Raw genomic sequence first — 19,523 nt, forward strand, 5'->3', positions numbered from 1 at the left:
TATGTAATTTTGTTGACAGAAATGCACCACGAGAGTTTACTTTAAAAATTAACAGGTTTATTTGTTTAGTGCAAGTAGCCTATATATTTTCTCCCGACATTATACATTGGGGCCAAAGTGTTTTGTTTACAGGGCTATATATAGAAGGAAATGGCTTCTAAATTTACGACCTTTCGTGATCATACAGTAGGTCTACATCATGCTACAAAGAGCGCTTTCAAAAGCGTCACCACGAAAAATGCTTTAAAACAATTAATTCATATCTATTCAAGTTTGTAAAAGGTTATAAATGTAAAACATCTATAGGCCTAGGATAGGAAAAAATAATAAAAATAAAAATAAGACAAGCGTTCAAAACATTTATGAAAACCAAAAGCTTTTATCTTAATCATGTATCACGCATGGTAATGGGAAAAGTAATCCAAACAAGAAATAAAAAGGCACAAATTTGCGTTTTAGATTAAATTTCCTGTTTGAAATTGTCTTGCATCAAAAGCATTTGCTATTATAGGCCTACCCAAACTCGAAAATTGACATTTTGACATCGGGTTTATAGGCCTAGATAATTCGATCAGAGACATCAACATTTTTGACATCGAGTTTTAACCGTAGATGGTTGAATAGGAATAGAGTACATTTGAAATTGAAAACGTTTTAATCGTATTAAAAAAAAAATGCTTTTACGCTGTCCATGCTGTTAAAATATGTATTGAATATTTCGTTATTCTAAATATTGAGAATTAGGCCTACTAATTTTTACAAACAAGGTTTAAAAATTGGGGTTTTGTTAAGGATATATTCATGAGGGTCTAAGTAGGCCTATCCCCAATCATATTTTTCAGTGTTTTCTTTTCTTGTAAACGAGAGCCTAAAGTATTTTCCCAAGCGCCTCGGATCGGGTTCGGAAAAGTTTGAAAATAAGGGTTTAATTGATGCCCATTATTTTGTGTGGGAATAGGCCTAACACTCTGAACATTCACAGAGGTAGGCCTAAACCATGACTGTCGAAATTAACTTTAAAAAGGAGGCAAAAATGAAAAAAAAATTCGTCGGAGGGTTGAATCAACAGCTGATCATCATCAACGTAAATAATCAAATTTGAGTAATCGATAGCAACACTCGTTTCCGTTTCCAGGGTCGATGGTTCATCGTCGACGTCTCATGGATGTCGACTTTTACCCATGATGCTCTGCGCGAAGTAGATCAGCCAGGCGTGATCGTAGGTGGCGCGCTGTATTTGGAATCGCGTCAATTGGACAATTCTTTCAGTCATAATTATCTTAAAATCAATTGTGTCACATTTGTACCTGCAAAAATGAAATGAAAGAGAAATTAATGAATTTCTGCAAGTTGGTAATTTGAACACCTTTACAATAATCATTCTCAAAGATCAACAATTTGATATTTAAATGATAGTACACAATGGGGTGTTCCAGTTGAAATCTATATACCACCTAGGAATGATATGACCTTCATATTCCACATACATTCCATACAAAATAGGGTTACCTGAATAAGTGACTCCATTTGAAATATACATCCGCTGTGTGGGAGATTAATAAGGTCATGTCTTCCATAGATTTCAACTGGAATAGCTCCATGTATAAGCAATACCATGCATTTATATTTCTGTAATGTGATATCGGTAAACCAATTTACGTACAAGATTTTGGTTACTAAAGTAACTGTTAACATCTGAGTGTTCTGTGCTGAACACCATATGCGATTACTAACTAACTAAAGAGCAGATGTGTGATTCTGTGTCTTTGTATTAAATTGGAATTCTGTAAAACTACTTAATTCCATGAATATTACTAACAACCACATTTGCAGGAACTACACAACTGTCAGCCCCTGGTAGAATCAGTGATTGGGCCTTGTTTTATTGTTCGGAACAATAAAATGGGGTTTCAGATCTGCTAGGATGCCGGTGGTCAGACAATGAAGACACCCTAAAAAATATAAAGCAAAACTGTTGAATTCATAGAATTTTGGGCTCCACATCTCATGAATGGGGAGTGCTCTGGTGTTTGGACCTCCTCCTTTGACTGAGGATTGCATTAGAAATAATCTCTCTCTGAATGTAGCAGTTTTGCAGTACTGAAATTCTTTCGCAAATTATAAATCATTTTGACTGGGGTTAACGATACATGTATGTAGTTCATATAGCCTTAAGTGTCCAGTAAGAATTTATCCTCTACCTTGTATTTTCTACAAATTTTGTACAAAAAAAAACATTTGCCTTCAAATATGCAGAGGTGGCAGTTAAGTTATGTTTTATATACAATTGCTGTCAAGTTTACCTATATATTATGCTATTCACATTATTACATGCTTGTTTTATAGAAATGGGCTATTCCAGTTGAAATCCACACTACCCCTGTGGAAGATTTTGGAAATATCATCCACAGTGGCACAGAGGGAGTATGTTTTATAAATGTAATTGGTCAGGGCTAATCATTTTGATACACATACTCCCCATGTATTATGGCTTTACCTATATCTTCCACAACCGGAGTGAGTATTTCAAATGGAAGTTACCCAATTGTCTATTCTATTCAAAACTTATACTCCCTCTGTGGAAGACTTTAGCTAAATCTTCCACAGGGGTAGTGTGGACTTTAAATGGAATAGCCCAATGTTGGTGCATGTGTCTGGTTACTGTATTGAGGCAAACCACTACATACTATTTATATCCTTGCTATACCTGTATGATATATCAAAAGAATCACTCATGAATCTTGCAAAGGATGCTGATTATAGGCCTATTCTGTGATTCCAACGAAGATGTAAAAAAATTAAAATTGTTTATAAATCATCTTAGAGTGAAGGATAAATCATTAAAATTGTCATTAGGTATTTTTTGCCACGAAACATTTGGCAAAAAACAAGGAAAACAGCAGTATTGACAATGTTGAAGCCCCTATTCAAATATGTAGTTAATTTCTCTACTTAAGTTTAGAAATTACACATTCATGTAAAATGTCTCATTTTGTATTTAAAACATGGCTTTCAGCTTAACCACTAGCAGGCTATTAGCACATCTATGACACAATAAAGGTGCCAAACCCTGAATTTTGATTTATTTTATGATCCTCCGGATGAGCAAATCATGGAATGGGCTTTTAAAGGAAAGTTTGCACCCCGTTTCCGAGTATTAGGCCAATTCATTTATCACATTTAATATTCTGATTTTGCTCAAAATTAATGTCTACAGGGTAATTCCCCTCCCCCAGCTATAGCATTGCAGTCACTCCTACTTTACTAATCATACAGTTATGGCAAGGCCAACCTAAACTACAGATTAGAATTTTGATTAGCTTAAATACAGTGGAACTGGTTAACACAATATCTGTTAATAAAAACTACTAAAAACAAAATATATTTAAACATACACTTAAACACATTAAAACATTCTTTGGTTCCCCCCTCAAGTTCGGTAGTGATGTCAATGCCTTTTTGCAGCACGGTGACAAACCGCTCTTGTACGCGTGTGCGTACTCTCTGCATGATTAATTTTACAAGCGTGACTCAATACTGCACCCAGCAAAATATGCACCTACCGTAAACGTTCGCCTAATGGCGCTCCTGGGCTCCTTTGCCTTGGGGTAAATTTCATGTACAAATAGAGGGCTCCGTCCTCTACAAATGCCAAAAAGAATTAAGGGTATGTGCCCTTATTTGCTGGTGGGATTTTAATGGGAGGGCACTTTTAGTTTGTGTCTAAAATTCCAGTTAAGTCAATGGAGTCCATAGCGCCATTAGGCGAACGTTTACGGTATGTCACTACTGATCTTGAGGCAAACCATTGTATAGTGATAACGAGGTTCCACTGTACTCATATGAAATCATGGTATTCTGGCCTGTCAAAGTCAAGACACTAATGTGTCAATTAAATATTTAACATTTGATTGTGAAAAGTTTTGTGGGATCAAATATTACAAAAATTTGAGAATGATATAAAAACGATGTATCATTTTCTCTCTCTTTAATTTGGCTTCTTCACAAAAGGGTCAGATTTTGACAAAACAGGTCACTACCTGCTGTATCCATACACCCCCAATGGAAGACATGATTTTAATATCCCACACAGGGGGTGAAGATTACAAATGGAGTCACCCATTCAAGTGACCCCATTTGAAATTCACACTCCCTATGTGGAAGATAAAAGTCATGTCTTCCATAGGGTATAAGCATTTCAACAGAAATAGCCCATTTTCTTTCCTCTTGTCAACTCTTATGCCACCAACATCCAAGGTAATCTGACAAACAGTGTGAGGTCATTTGTAGCTGGACCTCACTAGGCTATGTTAATGAGTCATTGCCACCACTGCATAATACATGTCTGTAACATTTTTCTACTGACCCTAACTTGAACAACTCAAAAACAAATCTTTCACTTATTAATATGCAAGCAACAGACGTAGATGTCCTCCCACAGTGTTGTTTTGTAAATGTTGCTTCTATGTATATTATGTTCAAACAACTCGGCAGAGTTAAAATAAGAATGAAAATTCCTAATTGTTTATCTAATTTTGCTAGTTGTTGGCTTGCTTTTATTATTGGGATATAAGCACATCTTGGTTCAGCTATCAGAAGTGTACGAAATATTGCAAGTTTTCACTACTATAAACTTGCAAAGTTTCAAGAAACATATTGCAACATTTTTTACTTCAAATTCTTGGAATAAGACCAGTGAAAGTCCATAACTAATAGCTTTAAATTATAACCCAAAATATAAAGAAAAATGCCAAAAACAGATTTGCTTGATTCCATAGCTTATATAAATTACAATCTACAGGTCTTTGTAACCTTTATCCCCTCTGGATGGCCAGAGTTAAGCCTACAAAACAATGTACATGTATTAATTTACAGTGTTTTTTTTTTTAGGTTATAAATCTTTTTGTCAAGCTGTAGCTTTGGGTAAAAAAAGAAACCTTTCCACATTTTTAAGCTACCGCTTCAATTGGGTTACACCATTTAAAATCCACACTACCCCTGTGGAAGATTTTGGAAACATCTTATACAGAGGGAGTATGAATTTCAAATGAAATTGGCACATTAACCAACTCTATTTGAAACTCACTCTCCCTGTCGGAAGATTCAGGTTGAATCTTTCTCAGAGGGTATATGAAATTCAAATGGAGCTTTCTAATGTGTTCATTCCATTTGAAATTCATACACCCTGTGGAAGATATTTCCAAAATCTTCCACAGGGGTAGTGTGATTTTAAACTGAATAACCCATTAAATTATTACTACAGCCAGTAAAGCTGTGTTTACATTCTATTACCGAGCGACAAGTTTTTAGCCAACGAGGTAGAGGGCTTTTTGTTGCATTGGGAAAAGCGACCTCGCTAGTCAAAAACCAATTGCTTGTCAGTCAGTGATGGGAGTATAAATTAAGCTTATTAGGGAGTGTTCAGAAATACTATGGTGGGGGAGGCTGGGCACTTGGAAATTTTGGAGTCAAAAACTTTTTGAACCCTCTCCAGAGAACCTGAAACTTTTTTGACCCCCTTCTTTGGACATAAAAAACTTTTTGACCCCCTCCATTTTGCCCCTCCCCCCTTCACCAAAGTAAGAACACTCCTTAGTTTCTTCCCTCAAAAGTCACATGGTATGATTAAAAATTCACCTGTGCACAAAAATGAATAGTGAATGGAAAAAATATGAAAGATGGGTTGGGGAAGAAGTAAAAGCTTGTTTGTTACTTTTTATTGCATTTCCTCCTTCGATAGATAATTGAATCTTTTTCTGGAAACAACATTTGCATTGTTAATATGGTTGCAGTACTAGAATCAGTTTCTTGGAATGATTGAATTATCTATTGGAGCAAAATAGTCATTGGTAATTACTCAGGCAAGGGATATCAAATATTGATATCTTTACTTTGATTTAGTATACCAGAATTATATAGGCATGAGCTACCAAATGAAATACAGAAGTTACAGCGAGGATGGAAAAGACCTGTGTAATTTCAACACACCAGGCAACTCCATTTTAATTTCATACACCCTCTGGGAAGGATTCAACCTGAATCTTCTACTGAGGGAGGGTGAGTTTCAAATGGAGCTGCTAATGTGTTCATTCCATTTAAAATTCATACTCCCCCTGTGGTAGATATTTCCACAATCTTCCACAGGGGTAGTGTGGATTTTAAATAGAATAGCCCAATGCCAATAGGCAACAACATTCAAGCAGAAAGCAAATACCCATCAATATGATCTCCATATGTTATCCCTCGTTTGAGTATTACACATTGAATTTCATATACTCACCAGCAGCTATAGCAATATAAATTTTTATGTTCAAATGTGTTAGATCTAGCATTTGTATCCATGATATTACCAAGATATAATTGTAGATAAATGTCTCTCGTACACGTCTGACAATTCCAATAAAGTAAGATTACTACAGCTATTGTAAATTGACTGATACCAGGATTACATTTAGTCAAATTACTGAAACATTGTCATAACAATATTAAAAAGTAACTGACTTTCAGCACACAAATTTATTAACCTTGAATTTTTAATGTGTGACACACATTTCCATCAAAAGCAGTCCTAAGATGTGATGGATTTTCCCTCTTGCTGACAATTGCCAATTGAGGGCATTGTATAAGGATGGCATATAATATATATATTTTTTGTCTTTGATTTTATGATTTTGGTTTGGATGTCCTCCCTCACTAAACAGGGGTACTCTCTACCATCCTTTTCCAAAATCTTTGTGGCTTCCCAGTCAATCTTGTGGCAATATTCTGTCTATATGTTCTGTCACAGTGGACTAGTGAATTTGTGTGTTGAAAGTCAGTTTAAACTTTTGGAATTGTTTGTTAACTTACATTTGAGTAAGTACAATCTGTTAAAGTTTGCTATGCTTATAATTGGTGAAAATTCTTCAGTTTTTGTATTATGCATGTCAATAAAGTTCCAACTTACACTGGCGTTTATTCAAATAAGTGTGTGCCAGCCGCGCATTACGCAACACATAAGTTTTGCGCCCAACTGTGTGCACGCCATTCTATACCAATACACAATGTTAAGGGTCTCGTTTATTTTGCTAATTATAAACCGAACATAGGGGTGTATCCAGCTGTTTGAACAGGGCAATCATTCAAAATGATAAAAGAAAGGAAATGGAATGGAAGTGACAAACTGACAACTGGGAAGGGGGAGAATTAGAGGCAATTGGCAGCAGCCAGTTTAGTTCTCTTTAAATCTGCTCATCTTTTTGTGTGAATTGCAATCTATTTGATGAGAAAAAAACTAAAAGTAAAATATTTTATCACTTAAAATGTGAATTGCAATCTATATAATATTTTAAATACAAGAAAACAAATACAAGTTTTGCCACTTCAAATGTCCCTTTTTTGATGAGTAATACGTGTCCCATGGATATTTTATGGGTAAATTTTGTCTAAATTCCAAATTTGAACTTTCATTTTATTGTCTAAATTACGCCCCCTGAATGTGACTGGTGTAAGCGCCTGGGGAACTAAATAGGCCACATACGGTATAGTATTTCCACCTTAATAGGCAACATAAAATAAGGTCATAATTCTTCCTTTCTCTTTTGTATTGGCCTATAAATGGAAAACAAAATCTTTGGCCAAGATTTGAACTTGGAATCACCCGAATCAGTTATGTAATTGTGAAAATGTCTACGCAAGCTTTTCAAAAAATGCAAATACTTAATTAGTGATATTACTTCATTGGAATTGTCAATCAAATTTAAGTGTTCTTTACGTTATTGATTTTATACAGATTTATTAAGAGTGTCTATACAACTATGCAATACCATGAATGATAGCATTATATGTATAATAGGTCAAGCTTAATAGTGTCCTCATTGTTTCTCAATTTGACCAAGTATAAGTCAGTGCAGATTTGTATATCCAGTGTAGATTTGAATTATTTATATGATGTATTATTACTCTCATGAGCAACCTGCCGAATTATCAACCTCTAAGAGCTATTTTGATTGGTTACAAAGAGGACTATTTCACGAAGTGAGCCAATCAGCAATAACATCATTGGGCAGGAAAAACCTGCTATGTGTCATTGGCCCTGAACATGTTTAAAGCAAATCCTATGTAACCTTTTGGCAGTTTTGTTTTAAACATGTTCAGGGGCCACAATCACATATGAGGTTGCTAAGAGATTTTATAAGCTCTATTTTGATTGGTTATTAAGACAATAACATCATGTAATTAGCCAATCAGGGGCATTGTAAGAAAGGCAGTAGTGCAAATGGGGTTATGTTATGTAGACATTTTTCTGAAATAAATAACACATTTTTTAAAACTGTGGTTACATGAAAAAGTGCAGCGTATGACTGATGTTGCTTTATTTTGTCGTTCTAAAATGACCATCAATAACACCTTTCATTACAATACAATCAATGGAATTAGTATACAATTAAATATCCCAACAGTTAATCATTTTAGCTTTGGTGACAGCATTACTCCAACTTTACTCCATAAAAAAAATCCAGATTTTGGTACCTTAAGAAAACTCACATTTTTCTCATAGCCCCAGATATGGCCTGAGATATGGTTCCTTAATTTCCTACTTTGTAGAGGTAAGAGTAACTGACTACACATAAAAAGAGGCCAAATGCAGAAAAAAATAAGAGGATGCTGAAATTTAAAAACAGAGAGGAAAATAAAAAGGAGTACATGTAAATCAGCAGAAAAGATAACTTCCTTAAGATGATATGAACAAAGAAGCGGTAGCCTCACCTACCCCCTACTTGGCTAACTATTGAGTGTGTATACATTAAGGTAATACCAAGTTTTTGGGAGTTCTTGTTATATCACCGTACGGTTTTAAACTAATACATAAAGTATACTTAAAACAGGTTAGGAAGGGTCAAACTAACCTACATGGGGACTGGAACAAACCAAAAGATCTATTATAAACCACCTATACCATTGTTGCTATATTTAAATCTCGGACATAAGTGACCGTACATTCAATGCACATTTCACAGAAATATGCATGCTTAGTAACAACATTGCTTTGCATGTTTGGTTAAATTTTTCCAAGTCATGCAGAGTTAACAAAGTCATATGCTTGTGGGATGCACATTGTTATTTCAAAAGTACATGTCATGACTGAATTAGATTTAGGAACAGAAATAACTAGTTTTGTTACAAAGCTGGCCACTTTCTCATCTGAAATGAAACCCACAGTGGGCCAAAATACAAGCAATCTTTCCTTTTACTCAAGCTATATTTCTAGGGGTTTATATTCTCTATATAATGTATACTTTCACCTATGTGATTCCCTATCCAGGATATCCTTCCTTTTTTATTTTTATTTATTTCTAAGTAGCAAATTGGCATGCGCCAGAGCATTCCTGAATACTAAGACGTACAACTGGATATTCATATGCAGTAAACCAGTTTACCTCTGCGCATGTCACAGTATCTTGAAAACCCCTGTGGTGGAGCCAAGGGCGTCATTTTCCTCTAAAACTTTTTGGAATCAAAAATCAAGAAAAATTCAACTTTTTGGGACAAAATTACCTGAATTTCGCCTTCCATAATCACTGTTTTTAACCAACGCCTCTCTCCCTACGCTAAGCAAAACTAGCTTCATTCATAGGGTTTCATTAATCTTTTGGTTTGTTCCCTACACACTAATCATAACATAAAACAAAGATATATACAATATAAAATGTAACAACAGAAATCATAAAACAAAGAAAAGAAGAACTTTACAAACTGTCCTCCATGCCAAATTTTGATTAGTTTAACAATTCTCTCTGATTGATTTTTCAATGAAGTTATTATATGTTGAGCAATCTAAATTTTGATCGTACCCTGTCTCGTCTCAAGCTGAGAGTAACGCCATGTTGGATTTTACAGGAGCAGATTAAAATCATGCGCTCTAATCTAATTCCGCGGGCCATATACACACGCGTATAGGCGACGCAAGCTCGTAAACGCACCGATTTGAATCTGCCACTGTAAAATTCAACATGGTGTTACTCTCAACTTGAGACGAGACACACTTTAGTTAAACAATTCTCTCTGATTGATTAAGTTCTAAATCCTAAATTTTCATTAGTTGCACAATATGACTGATTTTTCAATAAATTTAAATGATTCTCAACAATCTTTCATCCATTATTAGAATTGAGGGCATGATTGTTGTATAAGCCCCTGGCTCTGCCTCAGGCATAAACAATCAATCATATCCTCAAGCCTCTAATTAAACTCAAATTTGGATTTTGTTGTATTTAATAGCTCATCACATTCTAGAATAATAGAAACATAGAAACATTTGTGACGTGTCATGTCAAAAGGAGACACTTTTGGGCAGGTTATCAATTTTGAGGTTTTTACAAATCTTAAATATGGAGATATTTTGCTCCACAACGCTGTTTTCTCTAATGAAATCAGACATTCCTAAGGGAAGATATTGAGTTCGTAAATAAGTTATGGTATTATAAAATTGGGAATTGAGATACTGGCCTTTAAAAAATATTATTGACAATGTTGAGAGTAGGAATTACCTTGAAATATGTCTCAAAAATACAAAATGCCAGTTATGTTCTGGTCTGAAACTATCAGACAATATTTTAAACATTAATAACATCACAAATTCGCAACAAACCCAAATTGTGAAAAAATCAGCCTGGGCATATTTTTGGCTATTTCTTCATTTACGATCCTGCCCAAAAGTGTTTCCTTCTGATATGACACGTCACATTTATTTGCATACACCGATTCCCATAGAGGGACTTTGAGACTTGCATTATTTAATGAGGTAGGGTCTATACAAAACTTTGTTAACCTATAATTTTCTTCTTTGGTTTAGCCATTATTTCTGAACTAGTCAGATTTCAAATGAAGTTTACACAGCTGTTATCGGTCATTTACCCACCCAGCAAATAAAACGTCTTACAGAAAATGTTTAAATGTCAGGTTTTATAAAGGGTATATTGTTTTAATAACATTCAAAGAACATTTGTGCAAAGTTGATGCAAAACATTCTAACAATGTTTTTTTAAGGATTGACAAAATATTGTGCAAAAATGTTTGCCAAAATATACTTTACAATAACATTTTGACATTTTAAGGTTTGACACTATTTTAAAGTGTTGCGATTTGGTAGTTCACAGCATCTTGCGAATGGTAGTCAGCTTTGGCAAAAATCGCATTGCTCATTTCATAGCGAGTGTGTAGAAGAATTCAAATATCACAGATATACTTTTGTAAGTCCTGTGGTTCTTGAGTTATGTTGTAGGAGGGCTGCAACACTTACATTAACGTACATAACTCATTAACAACGATAAATCAAGCAAGGTTTGAAAGTATATGGTTTGTAGAATGAACTTTTGCAAAACATCAAAGTGTTATTTTTCAATAAAATATTGATTTACATAATGAAAATCGATATTTTTTTGCTACTTCGACCAACAGTACCTTGTCTACCCTTAAAAGTGTTTTGTAGTGTTTTTTCATATAAAACGTTTCAAAGACATTTTCAAGACCTTTATATAACCCAAAATTTAAATGTTATTAAAACATTATGAATAAAACCCAGAAAAGTTTATAATGTTATTTTCAGGAACATTTTTGTGCTTCCTGGGTAGATACGATTGGGAAACAAGTAATTGTAATTGAAAGTCTTTCACATGACGCATTTCAACAAATCACAGTGTGTGATTTTGCATAATGGGTCATGGAGGTAATAGAATACCAAATACAGTTCAAAGTTACAGCCCCACATACAATACAGGCCCAAGAAAATCAGTGCCTATTTACAGACACTGTTTTTCACATGCTTTTCATATCAATGAACTCATGTAGCGGTTCCACTCAAGTTTTCCCACAATTGCCAACAAATTTATACACCAAAAAATGGGCAGCCATTTGCAAATTTGAAATATATTCAATATTTTAAGTTCAGGAATGGAATTAGTCATTATTCTTGAATGCAGGACATAAAAAAACACTGGATCTTTCAGTGAGATTGATGAACATACGAAAAGTGTCCTACTTCTGTGAAACTCTTGAAAACTAGTGGCTAGCTACGTAACAAAATACAAGTAGAAACAAGGTATTATTCACAAATATTTACAAGATGTTCAACTTCAGTTGAAGTACAAATATGAACAAACTTTTACTCAATATAACAAACAGTTTTTTAAGAATACAGTTTTGGTTTGACATAAAAAAAAAAGACAATTATTACAGAATTCAGTCTCATCAACTGCAAGACAGGTACAAAAGCTCTTGTGACCATGCTGAGACTAGGTTTTAGTGTGACATTAAGGTAAAAGGTTAAGGAGACGATACTGTATAAACAGTGATCGGAGTGCCCATCTCTCTTTCATTGCCGATTGGGCCAGACTCCTCCATGTAAAGTTGATATAGGGATCGCTACACCTTCTCCACAGCGAGTCTGTTACCTTCACAGTATTTCAGAATGGCGGTAATAGAAATAAAGTGCCTTACTCAAGGATACAACATGATGGCGGCATCGGGGCTCGAACCCGCAACCTTCCGATTATGAGTCGGAGCCTGTTCCGCTTGACCACCGTGCTCCCTCATTAAATGGGATAAAGAGTGGTTGATATATTGTAGGTCACATAATAGAGTATCACCCCCCCCCCCTAAAAAAAAGAACAAGAAAAATCAGATTCAATGCTTTCCTATGCCAGAATGTTCTTGAAACATTGATGACAAGACTTATACAATATTCTGTAATTTTCCTTAGAATTAAAAAGCAGGGAATTTGAATCTAAACAGTTTAGGTCCTGCTTACGATAAACTCACATTTTTCCAATTTTGGAAATAAGATCACCAACATCATGACCTTCAAAATAAAGCTGCTTCTTTACCAGACACAGTACCGGCCACAATTTTCCCCCCATAGTTAACATTTGCGTACCGTGTTTTTACTATAATATATTGAAACTGCAGCACATCTGACAATATCTTGTACTTATAACTTGTTTATAACTTTGTTCCAACTTTAAAAAAAAAGGAACATCATGTTTAATTCAAAAGTGGAAGTAGTTGGATCCCACTTAGTGAGGAAGTTGCTGGCAGATGATTGATTTTAATCCTACATGAACTGAACGAAATAAATATTATACTACTATTGGTATGATGTCAAAAAAAAAGATGTTTGTTTCCTGTAGCAGGTCAAAAAGTCAAATGCGAAATGTGTTGTTTTATTTGGGTTTTTTTAATACATGTCTTCAAATGACAAAAATAAAACTTTTTTTTTGCAGCGATTTGGAATGGGAATTTACAGTGGGTCTCTCCGACACACACACAAAAAACAGAATATTTATGATCCCTTTCAACCTGCAGAATAAAAAACATATTTAAAAAAATGCGTCATGTTTTCTCCAGTAGTTTTTCACTGCGCTCGTTTGTTGTGTAATGTGTAAATGTTTACTCCAGTAGTGTTTTATATTATTTTTTGCGATTTTTCCGGTTTTCTGTTTTTTTCTTTGAAAAGTGAAAAATTTTTTTACAGGAAACAAACTTGTTTTTTTTTTTTTTGGCCTGATTAAATTATGTATAAAGCATAAGTACGAATTCGTGGAAAGAGCATCATAATACAAATGTTAACTATGGTAAAATAATTGATGTGTGGGCCACAATGGAAATTGTGGTGATACTGATTCTTTAGTTATCTAACTGATATGTGCAAGATAGTTTTAGTTCTTCCAAGCATCAACTCAAGGTTTTCTCCTCTTTGACTGGCGCGATGGTGACGGTGATGGCGACTGCTGACTTCTACGAGTACCTCTACCAGTTCCAGGTGAGCTTGTTGTAGATGATGACGACGGAGCTGGGGAAACGGAACGTACTGTCGTACGACCTCTTTTAGGTGGCGGTTCATTGTTATTATTCAAGGAATTCCTGGGAGGTCTTGAAGGCATGGAGTTTCCTGTCAATCCCATTCCTGTGAACAGATTAGAAAAAAATATACATGAACATTTTAGAAAATATACCGGGTATGACGAGAGTCCCATATGAGACCTACTCTCACAAAGTGAGTATCAGTTCGACAAAACTTTCAAAGGTAGAATTCCTTATTTATAAGCGTTAAAACCATACCAAACATGTTTGGGTTGCTCCTACCATTTTTCTTTATTAATCAAAAATCAGTATTTCCTTGAGAAATTCCTTCATTTTCTATTGAATGTTGTCATATTTTTTATTACCCTGGCAACTTTGCATTTCATTTTGGGGGAGGAGGTCACAAATATAATATGAATACTATTTTGCAAAGATCTATCGCACTGTCCGACTGATCGCATAATATGTGACCTGCTCCCACAAAACCAGACATAAGTCACTAATTTTGAAAATTGAGTTTTTGATGTTATCATTTTAGTATAGGTCTTCAGCTTTCATTTGATACCAAAATTATGTTTCTGGGACATGTGGTCCTCATTCTACGGTCTTTCAACTGGGAGGGGGGAAGCGACACATAAAGAAAGGCAAATGCACAAAAAATGGCTTTAAAGTTGTAAAATGATATGTTAAGGACTGGGGTTGTCTCAGAAAATGCTAAATTAGGGTGCTTAAAATGTAAAAGAATATAAAGGAATCAAAAAATAATAAAAAGTGAAAAACAAAATCTACAAGGTTTTTCACACCCCTTTCCCAACTTTGACTCGCTGTATCTTTGAATGGCTGAGTGTGACTTATGTCGGGTTTCGTCAGAGCGGGTCACATATATTAATGAAGGATATAATGCAGGTCATTTACATGCTTTATGAAATAGATGCAAAATATTATGATCAAATTGGCCTTCACATAATCACTGATTGTTTGGTGGACAAATATTTTGTATGGAAAATCTCTAACAATCCCTTTAAACACCCACCCAAGCTCACAGGTACAACACTCCCCTCCCCCACACACATCCTTACCTAATTTCCTCTCTATGAGATCCAATTGTTCCTGAGATTCTTGACATTCTCTAACCTTCTCCTGCATTTCTGGAGTCTTCTCCTGAGCTAGTTGGTCCTTCAGGTCTTGGTCAGCTTCCTCTCTCTTCTGTATGGCAATTACCAGGTTCTCCAGCAATTCTATAGCAGGGAAAATAACAGTTATTTTTGCTAAAAAACACACTAGGCCTATGCATAAATTTTATTCTGAGTTTTGAGTTAAATTACTCTAGCAATTTGGATCGTAAAAGCAAATATGTGTATCAGAATGGCCCATAGACTATGCCATAGTCTATTTTTGATAAATAAAAGCATGTTATTAATGTTAATCATGATGAAAGCATTCAGTTGAACTCGAAATTATACTGATATTTATTACATCAAAATATATACTAGTATAAAATTGTTATGAAAAAGTGTATATAATTATATTAGTGACAGTAAAAGTAAAGTGTACGTAGGCTTATATTATTGAATGCAACATATCATAATGTCATAATTGTATTGGCACTTCACTGAACAATTCTGATTTTAAAATATGCCATTGTATTAATCGTGAAATTCCAGGTTAAAAATAGACTATGGACTTTTAATTTTAAACGGGATTTTGAGCGGGCAAAGTCCCTAACACTCACACTGTCAATCATACTTGTTTATCAATCAAATTTAACCATAAGCAAATACAATACGCTACTCATGCACTTATTGACGCGTTCATGCAATTACATAACACAATGGCGGCATACTTGTGTACCATGTAGTTATTAATGGTAATGATAGGTACCCGGAGGATTTAAACCATAACAAGATCTGGGCGACCAATCACAAGCCAGATCCATTTAAAGATGCATTACATCATGGCCAATTTTAGTAGGCCAGATTTCCGACAATCTCATCCATAGAAGCTCATAGACAGCCGTGTTAAGCATCTCTGACCGCAATCCAATGTCAGTAGTCCACTTGGGGAGCTAACAAACAGAGGGTGTAGGGTGACTGATCAGATGTGAAAATCTATCAATTGTGCACACATTAATTAAATCAGAGTTTTAAGCTTAAATACAATATCCAGAGTATATGCAGAATGGGCAAGTGGACTACGGGGTAGTCTAAATGGCCCATAGAACAGTACACACCTTCTGCAGTAGTAATCATCAAAATTACCAAGGTTTTGTTCATAAAACCTAACCGAAACATGTGTCATGCCTAAAATGCCCGCCGGATTATGAGCTTTTACCTGAGAGTCAAAGGGGTGGGGGCGGGGGGTGGGGGGTGAGACCGTCAATGGGGTCATACACCTTTAATGTGACAATTCATTTCAAGCCATTCTCATTAACTCACCTATCTTGTTACCAGCCTTGTAGTAGTTTTCAGGAAGTGGAGCACCAAACACTCTTCCTTGCATCCTCTCCAACGGTAGAGCGCTATTTTGTGTGCCACCAAACTTGCCGCTGCTACGAATACGCTCCCCATTTCTTGTGAGCAAAGTGGGGCATGCGCAATACTTGACAATCTATATGAGAATAGATGGAAGTAACAAAATATAAAGTGTGTATTGAAGTTGCTTGTTTGGAAAATATTTTCTCTACATCTATCACATTAAGGGATCTGGAATGAGCGTTTTGACAGTATTTTTTATGGAACATGAGAGCACCTCAGACGTATCGAATTGCATTCTGAATACGAAGCATGTCTTTCTGATATCAAATAATTTTCATTTTTTGAAAATCACGATATAAGGCCAATGGAACTCGATTATTAGTTTCCGATTGGATGTTTGAAAAAAAGGACGAGGTCGCTATTTCATTATTCATTATTCGGTTTATTTTCATTATCCATTATGTCAACAAAATCAATGATTTCATGAACAGCTTTCTCCAAATTTAGGTACCCCACCAGTACCAAAGTATATTGTTGATGAAAGACTATCTCAAAACCAGTATAGATCATCTTTACAGACATTTTGCAACAGATTGAGAAAAGATTTGAATTTGTTTTCATTAAAATGAAAAGAAATTTGCAATTTTTGTAATCACTAGAAATATGATGAGGTAATCCTTAAATTTCCATTATTTGCTACTGAACATATATCCTCTACCCCTACAACTAAGAAAAACTGTTGATTATGATCAGCAGGGGATGTCAGACATTTTGAGAGTTTCAAATTTTGATTATTTGCATTTCAATTTTCAGATAATTGACTTTTTTATGAAAATAATGAAAGTTTTTGTCAAATTGAAAAAGTGATGCGGGCGGTCAATAGGAAACTAACAATCGAGTTCCATTAGCCTAATACAAATTTTATGACAAATTATAAAAATTTGATATTTGTCAAATTGTTGATATATAACAGTCCTCGAAGTAAACTTTATAAATCTAATGATATACTCTTAAAGTGTATGTAGCTGGGAGGAAAAGCTGACGATCAATTGAAAATTTGACCTTTCATATTGAAGATATGGATTTTTTTCCCAAAAGACTTAATTTTTTTGGTGTTTTGGGGAAAAAATTTTTCCCAAAAAGACTTAATTTTTTTGGTGTTTTGGGGAAAAAAAATCCTTATCTTCAATACAAAAGGTCAAAATTTTCAATTGATCGTCGGCTTTTCATCCCACCTACATACACGTTAAGTATAAATCAGCAGATTTTTAAAGTTTACTTCAAGTACTGTTAAATATCAAAAATATCAATTTTTAATGATTTGCCATAAAATGTGTATTACATTGCGAATTACAAAAAATCAAAATTATTTGATATCAGAATGACATTCTTTGTATTCAGAATGCAATTCGATATTTCTGATGTGCTCTAATGTCCCACAATAAATACTGTCCAAACGTTCATACCCCTTCCCTAAGTAAATGGCAATTCAGGAAAAACAAATGGAGAAAAAAGTGTTTAATGAGGGTAGTGCGGTATCTTTACACCCAAATAATATGTCTGAGGCAGTAAAAAGGTAATGGGTGAGGCATAGCTTAACCAAATATTTAAACATTTTTTACTTCTGAGGACACATTATTTGGGTCTAAAGGATATTGAAACACCTTCTATTTCTAATGCAATTAAAGAGAAACTGTCTCCTTTCCCCCAAATATTTTAAGATGTTTATATCAAGGTAGAGTACATATGTGTAAATGACATTGTGTATCAAGGAACTTGCGTGCTTATACTTACTGTTTGTCTGTATGAGTTGGCATCATCCAAAGTATCAACAACAATGGTATCACCTAGCAACTGGGAAAATACTGAAAAGGAGCACCAAGAAATTAAATTATGCAAACTTATATTGTTAGCCATTCAATTCCAAATGTACTTCATGAAAGGGAAGGTGGTACGGTATATAGAATGCTACAGAAATCGGTTTATTGTTAGTCATTTAATTTTAGACATACCTTCTGCAGAGGGAAGGTGTTACTATAGCATGTTACCGAAATCTGTTTTCATATAACATATTTTGCAACCAGGATGCAAAACACATATTGAAACTTCAAACAGATCCGCCATCTTGTGGTTCTCCGTGCCTTGTTTTTTCGGACAGAATGCTTTTATAATTTTAGAATATGAAAGTCATATGCATATAAAACACACACTTTGAGGGGTAGAACCTTGTTTATGAGATGACTGGTGACCGCATGCTAATCACACATATCCCTATATCTTCAGGGACATGATCCTCTCTACTTTCCATGCCTTCTATGAAAACAAAATTCAGCACCTTATTGAAGTACAGCTTAACCTATGATCTTACCTAATTGGCATGATTGTTTGTCGGCTGTGAAGTGTAGCAGATTCCTAGCAAACACTGGGTTCCCTGGTGGCCTGTATCCTCTGATCTGAACCTTGATATGTGGCAGAGGTCTGGAAAATATCATTGATTCAATATGAATTATTTATCATAATCTCAAGTTAATTTGTGTCATATATTCTGCACACAAACTATGAAGTTTCTACTCCATTTAATTTAAAAGAGATTGCTAGTTGAAATGTGACATTTGTGGGTATAAAATGAGAAAACTCCTCCAAAACCCATTGGAAATGACCCGTTGCCATGGAAATGGAATATAATGCACGAGTTACAAATTTGACAAAATAGCAGAAAAGATTCCAAAGACTCTTCTGATCATTTTCATATACGTTTTGTCCATTTAAAATACCTGGCCTAAACAATTGTTAAATGGAGCACTTTTAGCTGTATGGCCTCTATAGTGGAAGGTGTCATTACAAGACTACACACAACACTTGATAAGTTGATTGATGTATTTTTTCCTCCAGGCAAATTGATGATTTTAGTCAGGAAGAAAGTCCAGATAAATTGTGCCGAAAAATGAGTTAACAATATTACGAAACTGGGGATGGAAATAAGCATGTTTAGCATAACAAACAACAATTAGCAAGTTTGTGTAGTGGCAGCAAAGATTTACTGCTTCATATCAAATATGGCTCAAAATCAATTATATATTAAATCTGTTCCCACGAAATGGGCATAAAGTCACAAGTTTGGAGTTTTGAGACATACCAACTCTTACTGTTGAGTTGCTGTTTGTTGTTTGAAGACACTTGGGGGATACTCATGTTTGGTTTGGTAGGGGT

At 34.8% G+C, this 19,523-nt stretch overlaps 1 protein-coding gene across 1 annotated transcript in view; it reads right to left on the bottom strand.

Moving 5' to 3' along the window:
- Nucleotides 1-8,317: 8,317 nt before the first annotated feature.
- LOC140151063 (structural maintenance of chromosomes flexible hinge domain-containing protein 1-like) overlaps nt 8,318-19,523 on the bottom strand; it is a 135,379-nt gene continuing 124,173 nt past the window's right edge. The window contains 5 exon segments of the mRNA XM_072173263.1: nt 8,318-13,942; nt 14,919-15,077; nt 16,275-16,446; nt 18,108-18,178; nt 18,682-18,791. Coding sequence (XP_072029364.1) covers nt 13,716-13,942; nt 14,919-15,077; nt 16,275-16,446; nt 18,108-18,178; nt 18,682-18,791 — 739 coding nt within the window. The 3' untranslated portion in view covers nt 8,318-13,715.

The sequence above is a fragment of the Amphiura filiformis genome, chromosome 4, assembly GCF_039555335.1.
Source record: "Amphiura filiformis chromosome 4, Afil_fr2py, whole genome shotgun sequence".
NCBI classification, from domain to species: Eukaryota; Metazoa; Echinodermata; class Ophiuroidea; order Amphilepidida; family Amphiuridae; genus Amphiura; species Amphiura filiformis.